Source organism: Pithys albifrons, chromosome 7 (assembly GCF_047495875.1).
Source record: "Pithys albifrons albifrons isolate INPA30051 chromosome 7, PitAlb_v1, whole genome shotgun sequence".
Taxonomy (NCBI): domain Eukaryota; kingdom Metazoa; phylum Chordata; class Aves; order Passeriformes; family Thamnophilidae; genus Pithys; species Pithys albifrons.
In genome coordinates this window covers 44,561,292-44,578,051 of record NC_092464.1, presented here as the reverse complement: position 1 = coordinate 44,578,051, position 16,760 = coordinate 44,561,292, and the positions used below count along the sequence as shown (strand labels likewise).

The 16,760-nt window shown below is 40.2% G+C and overlaps 1 protein-coding gene across 1 annotated transcript; it reads left to right on the top strand.

Moving 5' to 3' along the window:
• Positions 1 to 6,424: 6,424 nt before the first annotated feature.
• On the top strand, positions 6,425 to 16,214 carry LOC139674113 (C-C chemokine receptor type 5-like). Its single transcript, XM_071560262.1, has 3 exons — positions 6,425 to 6,482; positions 8,794 to 8,887; positions 12,549 to 16,214. Exon 3 carries the CDS (start codon positions 12,560 to 12,562, stop codon positions 13,628 to 13,630), a length of 1,071 nt encoding a protein of 356 aa, XP_071416363.1. The 5' UTR covers positions 6,425 to 6,482; positions 8,794 to 8,887; positions 12,549 to 12,559; the 3' UTR covers positions 13,631 to 16,214.
• Positions 16,215 to 16,760: the final 546 nt, after the last annotated feature.

The following is a 16,760-nucleotide window of genomic DNA, read 5'->3' as shown; positions in this document are numbered from 1 at the left end:
AATTGTATATCGTATTGTAGGACCAGACTTCAGATTTGGGAAGGGCCCAAGATTTGGGAAGGGCTCTCCCCATGTGGGTGTGCCCTTCCAGCCTGCGCAGTGGATTTTTTAGGTCAGGCACAGCGTGCACAGAACTGGCCCCACCCCATTTAAGTCCCAAGGTCCATCTGACACAGCCGAGTGAGCTTGGACAGTGACAGTGAAGTCCTCAGGACTGTCACAGTTCCCGGTACTAACCGGGCCTGACCCTGCTGAGCATCCGAGATCTGACGGGATGGGATGGCAGGGAGGCTTTGAACTGTCAGGGGACAGTCCCCACTGAGACTTGAACTCACGTCATTGGGATTCGGAGTCCAGAGTGCTCTCCATTACACCACGGGACCGCACTGAGTAGAAATAAAAGAGGGCAATAAAAGCTGCCATTGTATTAATACTGGGATAAAGACAGGATTCTCCATAGACTCCCTGCAGCCAATTTCAGATCTCCTTGCACTGTGTAGAGTGACCCAAGCCAAGTGGTGTGCCTGTTCTCCCAGGTTTTATGTGCAAGGAACTTAAGAACTCAAAGTTCAATATGGCAATATGCTGCTGCTTCACCACATCATCCTCCCTCCCCCATTGTGCCCATTCCTTTTTTCAGCCTATGAACCTCATCTCCTCTGCACGCTCTTTTCATCTGTCCACCATGGGAGAAGCTAAATTCTATACCCAGTCCCAACCTGTTCTGATTTCAATTTTATATTTTGTGCTAGCAGAAACACAAATAAACTAAACCTAAAGATCAGCTTATTGTTACATGCCCAGGCAAGACAATCCTTGGTTCTTCACTGTGGCTTTGCACTGAGATATACTGGGCTCTAAATGGCTTTGTGGCAGTTTTTGAGTCTTAACCGGTTAGGTGTAGCTGCATCTTGGTATAGCTACAGGCCAGGTAGCCTCAAATTAGGCTAGCAGGACTTCAGGCAGTCTGGCCACAGTGAGATGGAGCTACACATGGGGAAAGTTTAACAAGATTCACAGTCCTTATGAAAAAGAACACAAGTCACCTTGGCAGAGAAGTAGTAGAAATTTTACATATCTCCATAACTCAAGATCTGCAGGGAAACAATGCTGAGATGAAGATACAACTTGTATGTAAGAGCTAGAGACATAGGCAGATGTATAGAAACTGTGTGAGGAATTAAGGTATGTTAAGAAAATGGCAAGGATTTCCCCATATGACATGACTAATTACAGCAGAGAAGAAACTAGCACAAGGAAGAACCACTGCAGTGTTTGTGAGGCATCTGAGCTGCTCTGGTGAGATTCTGAGGAAAAAAACCCAAGCATTTGAGATAATGTACAAGTAGCACTAGAATATCGAACAGATGCAAGACCAGACCTCTGTTAATACCACAAGTGAATTGTTGCTTTACAACAAATGTTGAACAGCTAAGTGAAAATTGTTACAAGTTAAAACTTTTGGAACTGAACTCCTGAAGAGATAATGCATTGACTGGGCTTTCAGCATGCTTATGAAAACAATGCCCAAGTGCCCTGGACAAGTATATGTGCACAGCCCCGAAACCAACCACACAATTTAGTTTATGCCCACAACAGGACAGAGTCCAACCCTCCGTGTGGGGATTAGAATTGCAAGTAGTTTCAACCTACACGAAGCGCAGTTTCCCTGAACGACTGAGAACAGCAAGACATGATAAAGACTGTGAGAAAACTAGCGAAATAGCTAGAACAACATGAGGTAAGAAGGAAGTTGAGAAAGAAGCACACTGTGAGAATGAATGCATGCTGACAATTTCTCATGAAAATAATTTTACATCTGGAGAGTGTGTAATATCCAATTAGAATTTGTAGCAGAGTATATAGACACTGTCATGGACCTATGAAAAGTGACCTTGGGAGGGATTTAGAATATATAGAGAGTAACTTGTAGATTTTCCTCTTCATTTTCCTCTTTTTATTTTGAGTGTGTTACATGAATTTTAATAAAATTAGTTTTGTGTGTGACCCTCGTGGCCTTGTGCTCCTTCATCTGCTATAACAGAACAATGACAATTCCAGTTAGGAAATCTACTGTCACATCTCCAGGAACATGTAGGGAGGAACGTCCCACACAGCAAAAGATAATTCTGCCAATGGTCAGACAGACTTCCTAAAGGACAAATGGAAATGTAGCATATATGGTATTGCCAAATGTTGAACATTGCTCACAAGCAACCAACAGGTTTATAATCACTGCCACTGTTTCTTCACTGGTAAGTATATGAAGTATGAACATTGAAATAAGAAAACTTTTGGCAACCAGTACACAGGGATTCTCCTGCCATAAGTCTTTCTTGTTTGCTAATCCAACTGCAACCTTATGTGTGCATATTTTATATAAGATAAATATAAATGGGTGTCTCAGTTTAAAAAGAAACCGAGATGTCTACCAAGGAAAGTGAGGAGCCCTTCTGGACTAGGAAGGGGGCCTCTCCTTAAAACCACCACATCCTCTGAAATTAAGAAACTTTAATCTGGAAATGTAGAGAAGAGGATATCAGTTCTTTACTACAAATATATATATATATATATAACAAAACTAAACCAAAACAAACAGAACAAAACAAACAGCAACACTGTTACCAAAACTTTCAAACAAATCAAGTCCTATCTCTGCCCCTTCGGTGCAGTCACAGTTACAAACAGCAGGATGTGATGCTGTGCCTCGGGAGGCAGCGGCTGCGGTGGCCCCTGGGCTTCAGCAGGGAGAGTACAGGGGTGGGGAGAGCTGCTGAATCCAGAGCTCCGGTGGGAACGGGCGCCACAGGGAAGGGCTAGAACCTTTCTCATGGGCAGTTCAAGGACCCTCTCACCATCTTTTCCCTGAAAGCGTTGGGGCAGAGTTAGCAACTCCTCTCAGATGGCGCCAGCCCCTTGAGGAGTCTGTAGCGACTTCTGGTAGAGGTGATTGCTCTCAGAAGAACAGCACAGGGCATGTGGAGTCAGGGGGTAAGCCAGGAACCCCCTCCCAGCGCTTTCACCAGCCTAGAAAGCACCGGCTCAGCACCAAAGCAAACAGAGGACAAAAATGTAGTAGCAAAATAATGAGCACCACCTCCCAAGCCAGGGAAGAAGTGAGGTCCTCTCCCCCCCAAAATGAAAACACCTTCCCCAATTCTCTCCTCAGTCATCACGTTGAAATGCAAAGCTATTAGCTATGCCTTTGGTCAGGCTTTAGACAGCTGGCACTGAGAGCAGGTAGTGAGAAATGGTGGTAAGGGACAAAAACCCCAGAAAATTCCATTAAAGATTTTGAAACTATAACAATGGGATATAAGAGGAGAGGATGAAAACGGATAAACAGGAAAAAGTAGTGGCAAAAAATGACAGAATGACTTTACTAGCTCTAAGATAGGCTAAAAAAGCAATAGCCAAAGTAATGGGAAGAACAGAGGTAAATATTTTAAGCAGAAGATTTAAAGATTTAAGTGAGAGACTTTCAGCTCTGAAGCTCCAAAATAAACATCACTCCTTTCTGTGAAAATTACAAAAGGGATAAATTCAAGGAGCATGAGGACAAATTTACCTATCTTGTTGCAGTTAGCAAGAAACAAAGGAAGAGCCAGGAGAATAACAAGATGTTGACCAGGTTTAACATCACAACAGGTAGATATTGTTTATTTTGGAGTCTAATTTTGCTGCTGTTTTTGACTACTGATATCTGCTGGCCTTCTCCTAGTGGCTGTTGTGGTTACTGTGACCTTAGAAGCATTATTCCATAGTATAGTAATTAAAAAAAATAAGGTAACAGAGGAAACAAAACCAAGATGGAAAATTATAGTGCATTTAAAGTATCAATAGCAATCAGGTCAAAACAAAGAGGTGTAGGCATTGCTTTGCACCCGTATTCTGGTGACACTTGCTGCATTTCATTCAAACAATGGAATGGTAGGACCAAAAAATTGTGGTATAAGTTTATATAACTGCCAAGAGGTTTTCCAAATCTGGTGACAGTGAGAGCAATCTCGGTTTGAGTGTTTGAAGCCTGAAATGACTGATCCTGGGAACGTGGGACTCCAGCACTGAGATGGAGGGGGGCAGCACTATCAGAAACACAGGCCAGTATGCAAAACTGCCCAGAGCTCCAAGCGACACTCAGCGTTGCAGAACTGTCTACAAGATTATGCCAGTAGGATGCTGTTCGTAAGACAACACAACCTACTGTGATACCAGACCTTTTGAATGGCATGGAAACCAAATGGACAGAAGTAAAAGAGCCATTTGGACATAACTTGCAGGGATTCTAATATAAGGTATGGACAATTATGGACTATATCTAATCTTTGGCTCCAAAAGTGCTTTCTGGTTCTTGGTTTCTGATGTTGTCCTGAGTATGGGTTCTTTCAACCGATGTGCAAGAAGCCAGTTCCTGCACAAAGTTGAGATATTTGCTTCTTTCATTTCTGCACAGAGGTGGGAGTTAGGTGGTGAATCCACAAATCTAGCACACCTTCAGTATGCCAGGTGCTCATTTTTATACAATTTGAACAATACAAATTCAACATTTCCCATATAGGTTGCAACCTAAAGCTGTGATCCTTGGCTTTGCATTCCTTCATCTCCATGTAAGGATACAGTGCACACTTACTTTACCCTACATGCTTTGTGAAGAAGGGATTTTTGTGAATAAGGGCTGATCATAGTCTACAGGTCATTATTTAACTATGTTAATGCCTATGCACCAAGTTCAAGCAAACTTCTTCTTTGGCTTTAGCAACAGTTTCCTTTGTCGCTTGATTTATATGTCCTCTTGTTTTTACTTCTCAGGCCACAGCTCTTTGTCCCTGTAGGTTTGGTTTTTCCATAATTTTTCATAAATTCTTTTATTTATCCTGTACTGTACTTCAGTGAATTTTTAACCCTTTCAAGGTACTTTATTTCAATACTGGCATATACCCTGTCATTGTGCAGACTCTGTTCATCCTTTCTATGACCTAGTTTTCACTGGGAAGAAATTTGGTGTGTGATTTTCCCAACCTGTCTGACAAAATGTCCAGGATTTACATGTACACTGAGGAGCATTTTCAAAGCACAGTTGTGATAGCCCCAAACACAACTTCCTGACTTAGAATTTATGTACTATAAATGTACTCAAAAAAAACCCAAAAAACAAACCAACCCAAAGTGTGGGAATTAAAGACCTATGTAAAAATGAGATTCTGAGAGCTGAAAATTTGTGAAATTTATCATTGTGGCCCAAAAGTAAAATCTACTGTACTCTGAGAAGACCTTATTTATAAAACAGGGCAGTGTACATCAGAAGCCTGGATAAAAATGGAAGGGAGCGATGCTCTTTTCCTCCTCACTGCATGAGGAAACAGTTAGTTCAATAAGAGCAGCTTAGAGAAAGTCAAAACAAAGGTAATAACGTGACAATGAAATTAATATATGCTGCAATGTATAATTATGTATGTGTAAGATCTACAACAGAGAAACAAACAGAGAACACAAGAATAACAGGGAGGAAAATCCCCTTTGATTTTACTGCCAGTAAACAACCATGTGAAGAAGTGTTAATCCAGATTAGAAATGCTTGTACCTCCCAGAGTGTTTCTTGTAACCCAGCTTCCTTTACACCAATGTGTAAAATGTTTTGTTTGGTTTGTTCCACTGGTCTCCATGACAGAAATCGTGGGTGTGGTATATTACATTTCCCCCCCATTTTCCTCAAAATAATACACCTCACAGATGTTAAGATCAGGTGTGATTATTATGGTGGCAGCAAAAGATCAGTCACCAGAACCTGACAGTCTGAAAGAAAAGACTGATAGGAAAAAATACCCTGAACAATAAAGTAGTTTTAGCTGACTGTCTTTATTCAGTCTCTTCAAAAGAAGGACCCCTTGTTATTGATTAAATAAAGTATATGCTAATACTAACCTAATTTGGACATATTGAATATTCCGTTGTGAACAGAACAAGAAAAAGGATGCATCCAGTCTGTGTTCACTTGTCTTCATTAGAACTCTTCTCCAGATGAAAAGGATTGATCTGCTTTACTGTAGTTATAGACTTCTAATAAGTGCTGTGCACTATCCCATGATTTTTATCTAAGAAGGGTATCTGCCTTTCCATTGCAGGACTCTATCCCCCCAGTCCCTTTTCTTCAGGTGGTGTAAGTTTGCAATAAATTGAATGGAAACCATTAGTTGCATTTTCAGATTTCTGTACCCATCAATCTACTTGATGACATTTGTGTGTCACACTGGTACATGAGCTTTTGGTATGTGTTCCTGGGAGGCATTTCAGTGCTGGTGCAGACCTCACATAAATGATAACATCTCCTTGTGGGAGTGCCATACCACTTAGATACCTGACGTGATTACTGTGAAGATGAATCATATAACCAGTCACTAGATAGAAGAGATTGAAAAATGCAGTTTGACTTGACAGTGTATGTGGCTGCACACTTGCTGAGTACATCAACTTGGACCCCACAGGTGAGGAACCAGCTCTTGTAGGGGCCCATGGAGAGAGCCTGAGGGGAGTAGGGGAGCAGAGAGGGAGATAAAGTAAGATTTTGTCCTAACAGCATTGATGAACAACAAATCACCAGTGCCCCACAAACAGGACAGGGGGCCTGGGCTCACCTACAGCCACATGCAAGACATGATCAAATCTGGCTTCCCAGCAGCTCTACTTATCAGCAGCTGATGTAGAGCTAATTGTACCCATCCTGCAGGTGGTGGTAATAGTCACAGCCCAGGTGTCTGCTCCCACTGAGCCCAGTATTTGGGCTGCCAAGTGTGCAATGCCCACTCATTCTGAGTAGCCTCTCATCCAGCTATAAGACGCAGCTTGTGAGCAGACCAAGAGCATTCCCCATACCCAGCTGCTACAACTGTGAGTGGCAGAGGCCCTCTTTTGGTGTGCAATACCCTGTATCAGTAAATAAAATGCCCCACTATGCTTGCTGACCAGACTGAGACATGAGAACAGAAAGCTAAAATCAACAAAATCAAACAAATTAATAAAGCTGATTAATTTGTGGGAACAAGGCACTATTTCTGAAGACCAGTCTACCACAGGTCTTTGTATTAAGTTGTTGTTGTTAGTCTAAACGTTGGGGGCAAATTCTGTGGGAGCATATTTCAGAATCAAAAAAGCTTGAGGACAAATGGGCAAGTCCAGCAACAGGTTTAAGAGTGTTTCCCCTGTTCCAATAATGTGAAATTAGAAATGGTTTTAGACTCTCCAGAGGGTTCAGTAATATGTAACAAACAATAAACAATGAAGCAGACTTAAAAAAAAATACTTAAAATGTCTGTTAACTTTAGTATATAGACTGTTTAAGAATTATATACAGAATTATATATTGAAAAAGCAATTTGATACACTACCTTATTTGAGAATTATAAGAGTTCATTGTAAAAGTGGATTTTTTTTTCCAGAAAACTTTGGCAGTAACTGGGAGTTTGTTTTAGGTATAGTGGAAACATATTTAGAAGCAGCTCTTTTTACTCACTGTATAGGGGGTCTAATGCAGTCCATCAAGCAAGGCAGTGTGAATATACCCTTAGAATACCCTATGGGGGCCATTCATTTTGACCATTAATTTTGACCATTAATTTGACTATTTAAAGGTTTCAGCCTTTAAAGAGCAAATTGAAAGAGCTGATCCACTTGTCCTATGGAATAAAGATTAATCCCTCATGCAAAGAAGGGTTGACCAGGAAAACAAGATGAGCTTTTCACTGTTTACTGTCTCCCCCCCCAGGTGTGAGAGGTAACTCAGAAACTGTGATTTCTTTCCCTTCCATTAGGAATGGCAGCATCCAAAGAAAGACATATCAATTGTGCTTTTGGCATCTTAAAATCTTTTAGGGATAGTAACAACTGAGTGCGGAAAAGGCATCTCTTCGGTACCTTCAATAAACATATTTCAGAACCCTCCAAAGAGATGTCAAGGGGAGGAGGGAGTTGCACTTTATTAGGTATCTTCTCAGGGTTTCTCTCTCAGGGGCTCTCAGGCAACTGGTAAGGCACCATCTTTTTTTTGCCTTTTCTGTATCTTTCCTACCTCCTGTGTGGTTTCTTTGATGTCCAAGAAGGATCTAAAAATCTGCTCATGGTGCAGCTTCAGTTTAATTCTGAAAATCACTGGAATCAGCCACAAGGAAAGCAATCAACAAGAAATCAGATTTTATCAAGATTTTCTGAAGCTTAATTCCAAAAAGTAAGCAATAGTACTGTTTTAAAAGGTCAGACTCACTATATATATTGTCATAATCTTATGAAAGGGATTAAAATAAAAAATATAGTCCAGAGGCCCAGGTTAAAGAAAAATAGAATCAATCAAATCTCTTAAGATAGAAGTACTGCCACTCAGACCAAGACAACAGAAAGTGCAGTTAATTCTGAATGGAAGCACGAACTTTATTCAAAGGGTCCACTTTTTGTTAAGGGACAGAAAAATATACAAGAAATGTAATGACTGAAAAATATAAAGGGATGAACATGATGTAAACTGTTTTTGATCAAAGAGATTAGCTAAAAGTACAAGATAAAGTAATGACATAAACCCCTTTTTCTAGAACTACAGCTGTGGGTTGTGAAACTTTGACTTCAGCTCCTAGGAGGATCCTCTACAATTTCAACATCTTCACACATTTTGCAGAGTTAGAAAAGTAACATCTGATGACCCATTTTTAGAAAAAAGAGAACCAGGGAACTGGTCTTCAGTTTTTTTAAATGAAAACAGATTTTTTTTTTGCTAGAAGTTTTTAAGCTGATATATCCTTCCTCACGCAGGAAGAGGTGTTTTTCACCTTCGTCTTGTGACGGACAGATTAGTTTAACATTACTCCTGTTGCAATAACACATCACTTGCACTGTAAGATATATGGTAAGTCATCTTTTCCTCTTTTTTCGTTCTTCTTTTTTTTCTTTTTAAACTTTTGGTAACTGTTCAGGAAGTCTGAAGCCTAAAGTTAAAAATACTAGTGGAATCTTGTCAGTATATTCATCTTTAAAAATTACCCAGGGGAAATGCATGGGATATGTTAAATGGAATACACTATTTTTAAAGGACAAAATCACTGGCAGACTTGAGCAGAAAATCCAGGTAAGCAAAGAAATAAATATCTAGAGATTATCTGAGTAAGAAGTATAGTGGAGTGTACTTCTCTGATTTTTTCTCTGAAAATGATGTGCAGTGATGGAAATACAGATTTTAAAACTGTTACTGCAAGACAATACAGCTTATTTGAGTGAAGAGCATTTATTCTTCTCCCAGAATGACTACAGAAAATCAATGTTGTATTTTGGACACCCTTACTCATGGATCCTGGTTACATTTAGCATAGCTTAGCATTTTATCTCCATTTACTACAACTTTGTTATCATTTCATAGCATTATGTAAATGTACTGAAATGCACTTTAACAAAATCTTTGCCTCTTTGACAACAGAAAGCTCTGACCTGAAGCTTAGAATGAAACAGTGACTTGAGCTTGCTCATTTTTTTTATGGTGACCTTTTCTCTTGAAAACTGCATGATTTCTAGTCTCAAGCAGAGCAACAGAATTCATACAGCAGATTTCAGATTTCCAGAAATATTGCATTTATCTAATCTGTATTCAAATAATATAGACCTCTTTTTGAAATATCTTTTCTTCAGAGATCCTCATAGACTATTTTTGGGGTTTTTTTAATGGTCAGGAAACATAAACTCAGATAAACTCAGTTAGGTAAACAGCCTAGGCTGATTAACCCACTGAAGAACACCAGCCAGCAGCCAACACTGTCTCCTAAACCAGCAAGATTATAGGATAAAGCACAAACTCACTTACAGTTCCTTTTTCTGGTTTCCAAATTAGTGTCTGTAGTTTCCATTGTCAGCATGTGCTGGATACTATACACAATTCAGAGTAGTAAGTACTTTTGTGAAGAGGCTTCTGAAGCAAAGGCTGGGCTGGAGGATTGGGGCTGGGGTAGCAGCAGGAACCTCTCAAAGGGAGACCACAATTTAAGCACGCAAAAAGGGCTGTAAAGAAGAAGATACGATGTAGGAAAGATGTGGTTGTCCTACCAATAAGGTCAATGAAAAGGAGGGAAGGCACTGACATAGCATTTAGAAGGAAGAAGGGGCTGTTGGAAGAATTGTCACAGTAATATCAAGGCAACATTCTGCAATAGTATTTGCATGAAACCAATCAATCACATACTCATAAAATCCCATTCTGTGCTTATGACTAAGGTGTTTTTCATACCCATTTTTATTCACAAGCATCCTGCAGGTACAAAATGAGCAGGACAGGAAGTGCTGGGTCTCCCACTGTGTAGCAGCCAGTCCCTCACCCCATAATCCCAGTATACAGTACGGCTGACTGACACAGAGTAAATCAGAATATTTAGCTATATGCATACCAGGGACATACTGTCAGGGCATGCAACAAGGATTTAGCAGGTCTAGCTGAAGCGAATATTAAATATTTACATGGTGCCCAAGTCTCATGTTTTGAAATAAAGAAGTTAATGTTTTGAACAAAATACTGTTTTATAAAGATGCATTTTTTTTTCTTTTAAGGTGTTGCTGAAAGTACTTAATATACTTAGATACTTTCAAATCAGCTTATTTACTGGCAACAGACTGGAGCCACAGCCACTTCCTTTACCAACAAAACCTTATCTCTGTTGTAGTTATCTCTAGGTAGTTAGTATGACTGTGGAAAAAAACTGCCTCACAGAGATTGCCAGAGTATCCTGAAAGATAAGCCTTTGTGGAGTTTGACGAAAGATATTTTCTTGCCAAGAAATTGTATGTAGGCAAAGTTGAGACCCAAACTGTTACAATTTGCTGATTTTCTCTTATTGTTTGCTCTCTAGAAGAAAACATTACGCCACACTCAGCATGCCAAAGTACTCTCTGATATGGACATCCTCATTCTTATTAGCATTAGGAGCAGAGCTAACAGCCAGACTCAAGAAGAACTTGGGAAGGAGGTTTGCGGAAGCAGCACTTCTTTTTCTTTACAAGATGCAGATTTTGCTCCAATAAAGCTTCCCTTTTTGGGGGCAGATTCATATCTGCACTGTGCAGCATAAGAACCTCCATCAGGAGCTGGCAGCAGAAACTCATTTGTAAGATCACAGGGAAGTGGACAAAGACCTAGCAAAGAGCTTCTTCTTCAAGATCTCAGCTTATGTTTATCTAAGTTAAGCACCTTGACACAGATTAAGGACATTAGCATAGTAAGTGATCTTTTTTTACAGCAGAAAACAGTCCTTTCTCCCAAACAGTTTTATCTACAGACACAAAGAGATGCTTTGGGGATTTCACAAGATCAAAGTCAGAATGGAACACTCTAAGCTTCTACCAAAAAGCAGACCAGAGGCCTGTCCCTGTGTCACTCCAGTCAAGGACTGAGTCTCTTCAGTTACAGATAGTCTTGCAGAACTCAGGTGCAGAGAGAATGAAGTGGTGGTTTCGAGAGTGTGGTGTCCATAGGAGACATCTGCAATGACACAGGGCAGAGCACACCATGGAAAAAGTGCATTCAGGAAAGGAGCAAACACTGCTGCACGATGTGAGTGGTCAGGTATCACACAGCAAGGTGGGGCAGAGGCACTGCCTGGTCTTCTGCGTCACGGGCAGTCTGTTGCCTTTGTTTAAGAACAGGCACCACACTGACAGGAAGATGCTCATTTCAAAACCATCAGCTTGCCATGGGCAGCCACAAATCTGCCATATAAAACGTGCCCAATACAAGCCGTCATGATGGCACAGGAAGAAAGGCAGCCTTTTAATCAGATGGCAAGTAACTCTATTTGAGTGGCTAGTAAAGGCATTGATTTCACTTTCCCACTAAGTGACCAGGGTATGCAATTGGTCCCTCTGACACTCATCTTCACAAAATCCTCTTCCTGGCTTCTCAAGGGACACTCAGGAATTTTTCCATTTTCTCTGGAGGTCTGTGAGAAGATCATTCTCCTTAACTTTTCAGAGACCAAGTTACACAAAGCTAGCTATACTTCTGCACGTGGCTCACAGTCCTATCCAGAACTTGGGAAAGGGGAAGGGTTTGGTGACGGGAGGGGCTGACAAGTTAAAAGCCTTTCTCTGCTCTCAGTCTAACAGAATTTGCCTGAGGGCTTTCACAGCTCTGCTGCACATTCACTTCCCAGGCCCTGACTCCTTCTTGCAAGGGAAGCCCAGTCCCTCCAACAGCTCCCAAACCAAAAATAGCCATAGCTCAGAATAAATTCTCTGCTTCTGGTTGAGTCTGCCAGCTGACAGGCTCTGATGAGAAGGAAAAATGCACTAGGCAGTGAACATGTGGGAAATGACACACAGAACTCTTCCAACATGCAGCAATGTGACTTCACAGGTGTACAGATGAGTTTCTTGGGAGCTCTGCCATTTCATTCTCTCTCACACCTTGATGTACTAATGCTTGTGTACTCCTCAGCAGAGCACATTCCAGATAAGAACATCAAAATGTTTCATTCTACTCGCTGCCAAGCTTGGACAATCCACTAGCTTAACATCCTTTTTTTTCTTTCCAGACCACAGCACCATGGGAAATGGTACAACAGACTTCACTGAGTGGCCATATACAACAGAATTCGACTACAGCGATTCGACACCTTGTCCTGGAACTGAGGAAAAGCACTTTGCAGCAAAACTTTTGCCACCACTTTATTCTTTAGTGGTGATATTTGGCCTGACAGGCAACATGCTTGTTGTCCTTATCCTGGTAAAATATAAGAAGTTGAAGAGCATGACTGACATCTACCTGCTCAACTTGGCAATTTCTGATCTGCTCTTTGTATTTTCTCTCCCCTTTTGGGCGTATTATGCAGTTCAAGACTGGATTTTTGGGGATGCACTGTGTCGGATTCTCTCAGGTGTCTACCTCCTTGGCTTCTACAGTGGCATCTTTTTCATAATCCTGTTGACCCTGGACAGGTACCTGGCCATAGTGCACGCAGTGTTTGCTTTAAGAGCCAGGACAGTCGCCTATGGCATCCTCGCCAGTGCCATCACTTGGGCTGTTGCTGTTTTTGCTTCTGTTCCTGGGGTAGTATTTCACAAAGCTCAGAAGGAAGGTTTACGCTATACTTGCAGCCCTCATTATCCTCAAGAGCAGAGAGAAATGTGGAAGCAACTCTTGACCTTAAAGATGAACATCCTGGGACTTCTTATTCCAATGTTAATTATGATCTGCAGCTACACACAAATTATAAAGACATTACTGCAGTGTAGGAATGAGAAGAAACATAAAGCAGTCAGGCTCATTTTCATTATCATGATTATCTACTTTTTTTTCTGGGCACCATACAACATTTGCATTCTCTTGCATGCTTTTCAAGGTGCATTTTCTATCACTACTTGTGAAGGCAATGGTCAACTGCACAAAGCGATCCAGGTGACAGAAACAATCTCAATGATCCACTGTTGTATCAACCCTGTGATTTATGCCTTTGCTGGAGAAAAATTTAGGAAGTATCTTCGTAGCTTTTTCCGAAAGCAGATTGCATCCCACTTCTCTAAATACTGCCCCGTTTTCTATGCTGACACAGCTGAACGAGCCAGCTCCACCTACACACAATCTACTGGAGAACAAGAAGTTTCTGCTGCATTGTAAGTTGTGTCTAATGACAAAGTGGAATTGACTCTCCTGAAATCAAGTCTGTCATGAAAGCCTGCAGAATCTGTCCTGGATGTTGGCCCTAAGGCAGCTGCAAAAAAAAACTTATCAAAGAATACATACTAACAGAAGCTTGTATTAGCTCATAGATTGGGGTATTCATAAATAAATTAACAGGATGGATTAGCTACTCAGGTATGCTACTGTGGGATTCTGTAAGGAAAAAAGTCTTCTCTTCATGAAAGTATAATTTCCTACTATAGAGCCCAAAACCACAGAAACGTTGATGGCCTGGTAGCAGTCTCATAAACTGATTTTTTTTGAGGTCAGAAATTTACACTGATTCTTTGGAAACATCTCTTCACTGTGTTACACAAGATACCTCACTCATTTCAACTCAGTCACATTTTTGACTAGTTGTGTATCTCTGTAAATAATGCTAAATTACTGAGGCCTGTGATACAGAATCTTTATGAGTGGTATGGAAAATTTCATACACTTAGAACAGACTGATATTTCCAGGTGTATTTTCCTTTGTGTATGGTTGAGTACTAACCTCTTAGATCTTTTTCATAATAGTTCTAACTAGTAGAGATTGATACCTGAGTGACTTTGGAGTTTGATATATCCAAAGGTTCTCACTTTATCATTTGCTGGTTTCTATGCTATTCATACAAAAAAAGCTCATGTAATGTCCTATCATTGATCAGAAAATCAGTGTGGTGGCTGTATTTTAAAAATAAAGTATTGCAGATGGAGCTTTAACCAGGTTAGATCAAATGAGAACGGTGAGTCAACAAGGTTTCAGCTTTTTAGTGCAGTGATTTTGCTTGCCATTTTTCTAGCCGACATAAGAGAAAAACTTTAAAATAAGAAATGAGCCGTCATAATGGCTGCAAAACCACAACTGCATTAGAGGTGTGAAAACAATTTCTGAACAAGGATGACAAAGATGATTTTAGAGATATAAGTGTATGTTTTAAACAGTTATCAAAACATCTGGATAAGTAAAAATATCCCCTGTTCTACAGATTCAAGGGCATAGAGAATCTCTTTTTTGTTTTAGAATCAGGTATCATTTGGGGGCTATGGCAATGATTTTTTTCCTGCCATTTAGGAGTTTTATGGAGAGTAAAATTCTCCATAACTGATGGTTAAATATGACTGATTCTTCATAAAGCTGAGAAGCTGTAAAGCACATGAACACACAGAAAACATGAAATAAATTTGGGGCTACTCAAGTGCTCAAGAATATGTCATAATTGTGCTATTAATTGATTTTGGCCAAGTTCTTCTTTCTAGCCCTTCTTATATTTCCCCTAAGACATGTGGTATTGAACAAATTTTGAGTCACAAAATTAAAAGTGAGTATTTTGTTTGCTGTTCTTATCCAGCAGATCAACGTCTGATTCTCAACTTCTCCAAAGAGCCTTTTGAGTAACTTTCAAAAAAACCAAATGTTTCAAACTCTCCCAAAGAGAGTGCCAAGTGGTTGGGAAAGCAGGAAATGAAATAGAGAAAACTCTCTTCTCAAATCAATTGCTTTGAATTATTCAATTTTGTCCTATCAAGCACCACTTTTGAATTATATCCATATGGAAAGTGTAACAGAAGTGTACCACACCTTCTAATTTACAAGATTTTCAGCATCATACTCTTCTTTAAGACCCTGTGCATCAATTACTTTCTGGACTTTGTGTATGGTTTTAAAATGGGTAAATATATCAGCATGAGAAGAAATTGCATAATTTCAGAATATAATGACATATGCATTTATTTTTAAATGAGATATGAAGCTACATGTAGGAACTTCTAGATAGGCTGGTTTGGGGTGGGGTTTTTTTGTTTTATGTTTGTTTTTTTTACTTATAGAATGCCTTTATGAGAACAATTTTATGTTTTATTCTCCTCTTGACAAGAACTTTCATTTCGCCTTTAAGACACTTTGCCTTTAAGTGGTTACTTTCTCTGGAGGTCTCTAATGGCAGACAGGGCATGTATCTTCATCATCCCTGCAGGAAACATGTACCACAGCCAAACATGCATGGGCACTCTGACAAGTTTCTGAGAGGGATGGCAGAAAGCAGCCCCGTTCCTTTGCAGTGTTCCCTTACACAGCATGGATCTTTCCGAGCAACAAGGAGCTTCCAGAGAAAAGAAGAGGAACTTTGAGATTGATGGCTCAGTGGATCAGCAGCTTGCCAAGAGCTTCTATCCCTTAATTGAGAAAGCACCACGTTTCAGCTAATGGAAACAAACTGGATTTCAGCTACTGCAGTAAACTGTGACCCACACTCAAGGAGATAATTGAAAACAGTATTTGGTAGCACTGCTGGAACATTCAATTAATGACTCTGCCAAAAACTGTAATTATATTTTGTATTATACAATCCATTAAAGTTGGTTAACTTTTGTGTGTTTGAACAAATACACTGATCCATTCCTACCACTCCATCCCCTTAGTTTCTTAGAATAGCACAGAAGATTGAAAAAGGAAGATAAATTCTTAAACATAACACTGAAAAAGCAGACAGGACAAATTCAGGGGTTTTCGTGGACTAGGAACCAGCATCATCAAATAACACAGGACCATCAAGATAATGCCAGTGTTCTTAACTGCTTATCACTAGTAATCTAATGATAAGTATGTTATTTTGGTTGTCATTATGTTTCGTTTTGTTTACCTTTATTTTACAGATGGGAAGAGCAGTATCTCACACAATTCTCACTGATGGCAGACGATTGATAATAAGTGTTTTTAAAATAAATAAGCAGAGTAAAGAATTTTAATGTGTTCAATCGCTGAAGGGCTAACATCTAACAATTACAAAGGACTTCTGCACACTCTTCCCTGCAGTTTCTAAGGTTACAGTGCCATCATGTGGCCCCAGTGGAAGGTTTCACATCAGTGAACATTCACTACCCCGGCAGGGCTTTCGGTGCTTTCCTTCTTTGAAACACTTTTAGGAGGAATTTCTTCACGGAAAGGGTGATTGGACATTGCTCAGGGAGTCACTGCCCCGGAGGTGTGTAAGGAGAGACTGGACGTGGCAATGCCATGATCTGGCTGACATCGTGGTGTTCGGCCGTAGGTTGGACTCGATGATTTTGGTCTTCTCCAACCTAA